At 53.4% G+C, this 6,892-nt stretch overlaps 1 protein-coding gene across 1 annotated transcript; it reads right to left on the reverse strand.

Annotated features, from left to right (window-relative positions):
• Positions 1-2,529: 2,529 nt before the first annotated feature.
• Positions 2,530-3,411, reverse strand: LOC108770642 (uncharacterized). The gene has a single exon (XM_018522319.1). The coding sequence runs from the start codon at positions 3,409-3,411 to the stop codon at positions 2,530-2,532; it is 882 nt and encodes a 293-aa protein (XP_018377821.1).
• Between the last annotated feature and the right edge of the window lie 3,481 nt (positions 3,412-6,892).

A 6,892-nucleotide genomic window follows, 5' to 3' on the forward strand; every position in this document is an offset into this window, starting at 1 on the left:
GTAATTGTCTCCCCTCCCCGCGCGAATTTACCGCGATGTTATCCTCGCACACACCCTGAAGTCATCCCTCACCCCGTGACATTACCTTCTATGATGTCACCCCCTCCTCCTCCCCTGTGTCTCCATCCCCTCATCCTGTGACGTCATCCCCCTCCCACCCCTGTGATGTCAGCCCCTCACCCTGTAACGTCACCCCTCCCTCCTCTGTGACGTCACTATTTATGACGTCATCCCCCTCCCTCCCCCTGTAACGTCATCCCCCTCGCCCTGTGAAGTCATCCCTCCCTCCCCTGTGACGTCACTATTTATGACGTTATCCCCTCCCTCCCCTTTAACGTCATCCTCTCGCCCTGTGACATCATCCCTCCCACCCCTGTGACGTTACTATTTATGACGTCATCCCCCTCCCTACAAATTCATGTAACACATCAAATATTTCCTTATTCCTTTGAGTATGATTTTGGTTTTTTTCTAGTTTGCAAAGACGATCATCTATTGAACTTATTTTAACAATTATTTGATTTAGTCGTCTCAATATTACTGGCAGCATATCTATAAAAAAAATAAAAATATATATACATATACTCTTGGACAAACGCATAATAATAATTATTATTCTGATATAAAAATAATTAACTTTGTTTTTGTATTAATTTAATGTATATAAAATATATAATTTTATAATATTTTATACTAACTGTTGCCTGGAGTGTGTAAAGTGACTGATGAGGCTTCGTATATGCCTTTGAGAATAACATGAAAACCTTTTTCGTTTTTTATCCATTGAAAAAATGTGATTATTGCAAATTTTTCTTTAAATCCCTTTATTCGGCTCTGATCTTAGTTATAGAATATATTATTGTTCTAACTGACACCGTCAAAGAATAAAATAGACTGTAATAATGTAAATTATCAATTAGTTCTTTTAAGACAATGAAACAATAAAAACTGAAGGAAACAGTAATAAATTCAAAGAAACTAAAAAATGAATAATTTTGTATTTTCAGTATCTTTTAGTTTAATTAATTTAAAACAATGAGAACTTAATTAATTTTGTACAACTTCAAAATTTAGTATACAGGGTCATCGAAAAGTATCGGATCTCCCTAATATCTTCAGTTAGAATGCATTTTGGAGAAAATGTCCAATAGCAAAGTTGTATGGTTTCAAGCGAGGAGTAGGATGATGACCTTGACTTTGATTTTAACCATGTCCTTTAAGGTCATTTCAAGGTCAACCTTATTTTTTTAAATGGAACCCCCTACATTTTATTGCATATTTTTATAGCTTATCTTGAGAGCTATCCAAAACAGTATGATAAAACGTTTTTTCATTAAGTATTTTTTGAGTTATAAAGGTTTGAAATTAACAATTTGTTAAGTGGCGTGTGATTCCGGCCAGTTAAGACAAAAGTGGCGTGTGAGTTCGGCCAGTTAAGGCAAGAGTGGCGTGTGGGTCCGGCCAGTTAAGGCAAGAGTGGCGTGTGGGTCCGGCCAGTTAAGGCAAGAGTGGCGTGTGGAGTCCGGCCAGTTAAGGCGAATTTCATTCCAATTGGTCAGCTTGGGCAAAATATTCAATTGTATCAAACAATTCACAACAAATGTTCAGATTGTTGCCCTTCAACAACCTTGCAATGTGACTATCTGTTATAAACAGCTGAAACCGCATTCCGGTACGTTTCCGGCGGTATTAGTTCTATCTCTCGAGTTATTGTCCCTCTTAAATCATCTAAATTTTGAGGCTTGGTGGCATATACTTTACTTTTCAAGTAACCCCACAAAAAAAGTCAAGTGGGGTCAAGTCCGGAGACTGAGGTGGCCACTCAATATGACCCCTTCGCCCTATCCACTTATCCTGAAAGACCTCATTCAAATATTGACGGACAATGACACCATAATGAGAAGGAGCTCCATCCTAATAATAAATAAATTTCATTCATATTTCCACCAGCTATGTCTCGAATAGCTGGAACAATTTGTTCGCGAAGCATGACTGTGTATACCTGTGCTGTCAAATTGTCTTCAATGAAGAAAGGGCCAACTGGTCTTTTTTTTTTTTTGTTTTACGTGGGAGGAGAAAATCTTCGTATACCCCTTCCCGAGGGGGACCCTTCCGGGACACCCATCGGGGAGGGGAAGACCCCCGACGGCCCGTACCGTCGGGAGTGCCGGATTCGACCGCCTCGTGATCCCCGGGGTACAAGGTACCGCGGGGACGCGCCGAGACAGTCGCCTATCGACTAAAAACTCCCCCCTATCCGTACTACCGCCACGACCTAAAAGAGGCAGCCCGGAACCGCAGTCCAGCATCTCGTCAGGCTACCTCCAAATCCCGAGAGCCATCCGGCTCGCCGCCGCCATTTACGGGTTATCCCTCTGTTTGTGCTAGCTAGCCTAATTACCGCTATTATCCATATACATACATACTTACTACTAAGTCTAATTACCGCTATTATCTATTTACAGACTTACTGCTAACAATGATCTATATACAATTCTATGTACACTAATCAAGACTACTGACGCCTCCTTACCCCTCGTCGGAGTTATCGTCTATAGGAGGAGGAAGGGGGAGGACCGGGAGGACCGGCACTCCCTCGGGTCGGTTAAGTCGCTCCCACTCACGCACCCGCTCGTCCTCCTTTCTCCGCATTATTTCTTCGCAGAGACTCGCGAATACGTTCCACGCTTCAGGGGAGCGCACAATAGCCCTCACCACTGCTCTAAGGGTCCTATCGATCCCTATCATATCCAGCAGGGCACCCCTCTGCTCCGCCCATGCCGAGCAGAATAAAAGGGTGTGCCCCGCCGTATCGTTCGCCGCACGACAGAACAGGCACACCGGGGTGTCCCTCCGTCCTATCCTGTAAAGATAGGACTCGAACACCCCGTGTCTCGTCATCATCTGTGTTACGCTGTAAGTGAGGGCGCCATGTGCCCTCCCCGTCCACGCCTCCAAGTCATCGCCAATGGCCTCTCGTATAACGGCTCCCGGCCCGCCTGGGGGCAACTCCTCCAGCCGCCTGCCCCATCTCGAGATCGCTCTTCGACGCTCGAACTCGAGTAAGGCCGCGCTCGCGCCAGGGGCCACCGCACCATCCCTAGTGATAATCTCCCGTCTGCGGAGATAAGACCTCCGCAGACGATCCTCGGCAAGATCGAAAGGGACCATCCCCGAGAGGATGGCCGCAGCGACACCGGAGATGGTGCGGTACCCCCTGATCACCCTTAGGGCGAGCTGTCTCTGCAGCCTCTGCACCCCCTTAACAATGCCACGGTCTGCAGCCGCCGTCTGCGCCCAAATCGGGGCGCCGTACATGACGACCGACATAACTACCGACGCATACATTCGGCGTCTTCGCTCGCCCGGCCCCCCAATGTTGGCCGTAATCCTCGCGAGGGAGGCCGCCATGCCCCACGCCTTGGGCATAAGTGCCCGGAAGTGCTCCCGAAAGGTCCACCGCGAGTCCAGAGTCAACCCCAGGTATCTCACGGCGGAACCAATCGGGACCACCTCCCTCCCGATACGGATGGCGGCACCCGCCGGAATGTCGTCCGCAGCGAAGGCGACGGCCTCGGTCTTCGAGACCGACACCCTCAGCCCCAACCGCTCGATCGCCCGCACAACGGCCGTGACGCCTATCTCCGCCCTAACACGTGCACTCTCGAAACTGTCCGCAGTGGCTATCACCAGGGTGTCATCCGCGTAGCATAAGGTCGCGCACCCTATCGGTAGGTGCATCCTCAATATTTCGTCATAACCTACGTTCCACAGAGTCGGCCCAAGGATCGAGCCCTGTGGAACCCCGCACGTCATCGGCTTGCGTATTACCTCGTCCCTACGATTCACATACGCCAAGCCACGCTCCGACAGGTAGTCGCCGATGATGCCCCGGAGATACCCCGGGATACCCTTTCCCTCCATCGCGTTCTTGATCACGGGCCAGGGGAGGGAGTTGAACGCGTTCGCTATATCGAGCGATACAGCGACTACAACCCCTCCCTCCCGTGTGCCCTCCCTAACTCGCTCTCTAAGGATCCAGACGGCGTCCACCGTGGAGCGGTGCCGCCGGAACCCAAATTGCCCGTCCGTGATACCACTGGTCTCCTCGAGGTGAGCCTCGATGAATGAAGCCTGCCTACTATCACCCTCTCTAGCAGCTTCCCCGCCTCGCTTAACAGGCAAATCGGCCTGTACGAGGACGGGGCCAGGTCTGGCTTCCCGGGCTTCTTTATTAATACTAATCTAGCCTCCTTCCATTGATGTGGAAAGCACCCCCCTCTGAGACACTCAGTGAAGCATCTGGCCCACGAGGGAGCCAGATGCCTCATCGTATTCTTGATAACATTTCCCGCCACGCCGTCGGGACCCGGGGCCTTACCGGTCTTGACCCCGACACCGGCTTCTAGGACCTCGACTGGCGTCACCGCGTATTCGTCGTCGCATTCAAGTGTCGACACTCCCCCCTGCGGGGACCGATCCGCAGGGAACAGTGTAGACACTATTTCCTCAACCGTCCCAGAGGGGAGCACCTCTACCACGGACGCCTCTCCCGCACGCAGCTTCCGCAGCACCACCCGGTAGGGCGTACCCCATGAATCTCTCTCAAGGTCGTCCACCATATCCCTCCAAAGTTTTACTTTGGAGCGAGTAATCGCCCTTCTAAGGTCACGCCTTCTGTCGCGCAGCTCCTCCCAAAGCATCCGCATGCTCTCGGGGGGTACGTTTCCGCGTCTCCGCGCCCGCGTCACCCTTCTCTTACACGCGTTGCAGGTCTTGCGCAGCTCCGCCACCTCCTCGTTCCACCAGTAAGTGTACGGTCTCCTTGGTAGACCCCTCCTCGGCATGGATGCATCTGAGATGTCTTGCAGCATCCTGTCCATGCACTTGGCTCCCCTGGAAGCGTCGGATGGTATATTGCTCCAGGTCGACCAAATCGCCGCGGCTTCCATTAAGTCTGGGTCCGCCTTGTTGACCACCCACCGTGGGAAGGCTCGGAGGGCCGCTTTTCCAATTTCCAGGCCGGTGATGTGGGTCCCCAAATCCGTCACCACGTATCGGTGGTCCGAGAGGGATTCCACCCCCGTGACCACCCTCCATGCTGTGATCCTCCTAGCTGCGGAGGGCGACGCCACCGTGAGATCCACCCGGGAGGTTCCACGCGGGTGGACACAGGTCGGTACGTGTCCCTCGTTGACTATCTGGAGATCCATAGTAGTCATCCAGTCTAACAGGAGATCGCCTCTCCTGTTACGTCCGCGTCTATCCCATGCTAAGGCACGAGCGTTGAAATCGCCCGCGATGATGACGGGGCGTCCAACAGCCGTCCTCAGCTTGGCCTCCAGTTCCCGCAGATTCCTGAGGAATTCGTCATCGTTTAAACTGGGGGGGAAATAGCAAGACACCACTATTGTCTCCCCCCATTCCACAGCTGCGAATCTGGTGCCTCTCCAGAGCGGGGAGCACGGTATCCTAGACTGGGCCCACTGCCACGTAACCGCCGCCGAAGGAGGGTTGTCCGTTGAGGGCAGCCACCTCCCATCGTCCGGAACTCGGTTGGGCTCCGAGATAGCAACGAGCCCAATCCCTAGTTCCTCGCTCACCTTGGAGACCATATCCTGTGATGGTCTAGATCTATTGACGTTTATTTGCGCCAACCTAACCATCACAGGTCTCCATTTCGTCCTCACGTGTCCCCTCTACAGGGGCCGGGGCTCCCCGATCAGCTCCGGTGTTTATCTCTGTTGCCGCATCGGCACGCGCGTCCTCTTGATCCGTCGTCCGTCCCCTTCCGTTAAACGGCACACACTCAGCCGAGCCTGCCCTGTGTCTGGAGGGCATTCCTCTGCCAGCACAGACCGGGCATTTGGGAGGTTTCCGGCACACGTTGGCTTTATGCCCGTCGTCACTGCCACACTGGAAACACCAGTTGGATCTGTCCGTCTGGCTTAAACAGCTGGCCCTAGTGTGCCCCACCGCAAGGCAGCGGAAACATTGGAGCCTCCGCTTCGCCAGGGGCACGACTCCCGCCGAGGTCCAGCCCACTCTCAATCGTCCTTCGCCCAGGATCTTGTTGGCGCAGGACAGTGGGCACTGCACCCATATAGGCCTCCTCTTCCAGGCCTGAGAGGGCCAACCCTTATATCGGCTTTTGAGGCCTGGCCGTTAGTCGCCACGGCTTCCGCCACCTCTTCAGCTGTGACGGATTGGTCGATGTCCGTTATCCTTATTTCTGCCCGCCGCATTGGTCTGACGATCCTGACGTCCTCTTTGAATTCACTATCGGCAAGGACCGCTCTGAATTTCTCCACCAGAGCCTCGGCTTTCACTCCAGCTTCCTCTCCGCCTGGAATCTCTATTAACAGACCCCCCGCTTGGGCCTTTCTGATGCGGGTGTTGGCTATGCCGAGGTCCTCCAGAGAGATCTTACTTCTGGCCAGCCTCATGACCTCGGCATAGGTCGCCGCTCCCGGTCTGCCCTCATTCTCCGCACATTTCACCAGCACCGCTGATGTTCTCGGTGCCCTGAATCTAGCGTCTCTTGCTCTCGCTGGAGGTCGTTGCCCCGCGTCTCCCAGACCTCTATCGCGGGGATGAGACACGGCGGCCGTGGTGGGGCCACTCGGTGCCCCACCGCGCACGCCCGCCCTCGGCACGTTACTTCCGGCTCCGGTACGTCGCACTCCGGCGCTTCCACCATCGGCCTGGGGGGGAGACATACCAGCCCGACCCGGGCCCTTCCCAACGCTTTTCTCCGCCCTCACCTCTTCAGGAACTGGATCCTTCCGCACCTTCTTCCTTGCTCTTTTGCGCGCGCGCGCCTTCTTGCTCTTAGCTTCCGTCCACGCCTCCCCGCTTGCCGGGTAGTCAGACGGCGGAATCGAGGACTCCG

This window comes from Trachymyrmex cornetzi, unplaced genomic scaffold (genome assembly GCF_001594075.2).
Source record: "Trachymyrmex cornetzi isolate Tcor2-1 unplaced genomic scaffold, Tcor1.1 scaffold1000, whole genome shotgun sequence".
NCBI classification, from domain to species: Eukaryota; Metazoa; Arthropoda; class Insecta; order Hymenoptera; family Formicidae; genus Trachymyrmex; species Trachymyrmex cornetzi.

Excerpts from the sequence above, each read along its gene's own strand:
- LOC108770642 (XM_018522319.1), bottom strand. The coding sequence starts at position 3,411 with ATGGCGGCCTCCCTCGCGAGGATTACGGCCAACATTGGGGGGCCGGGC.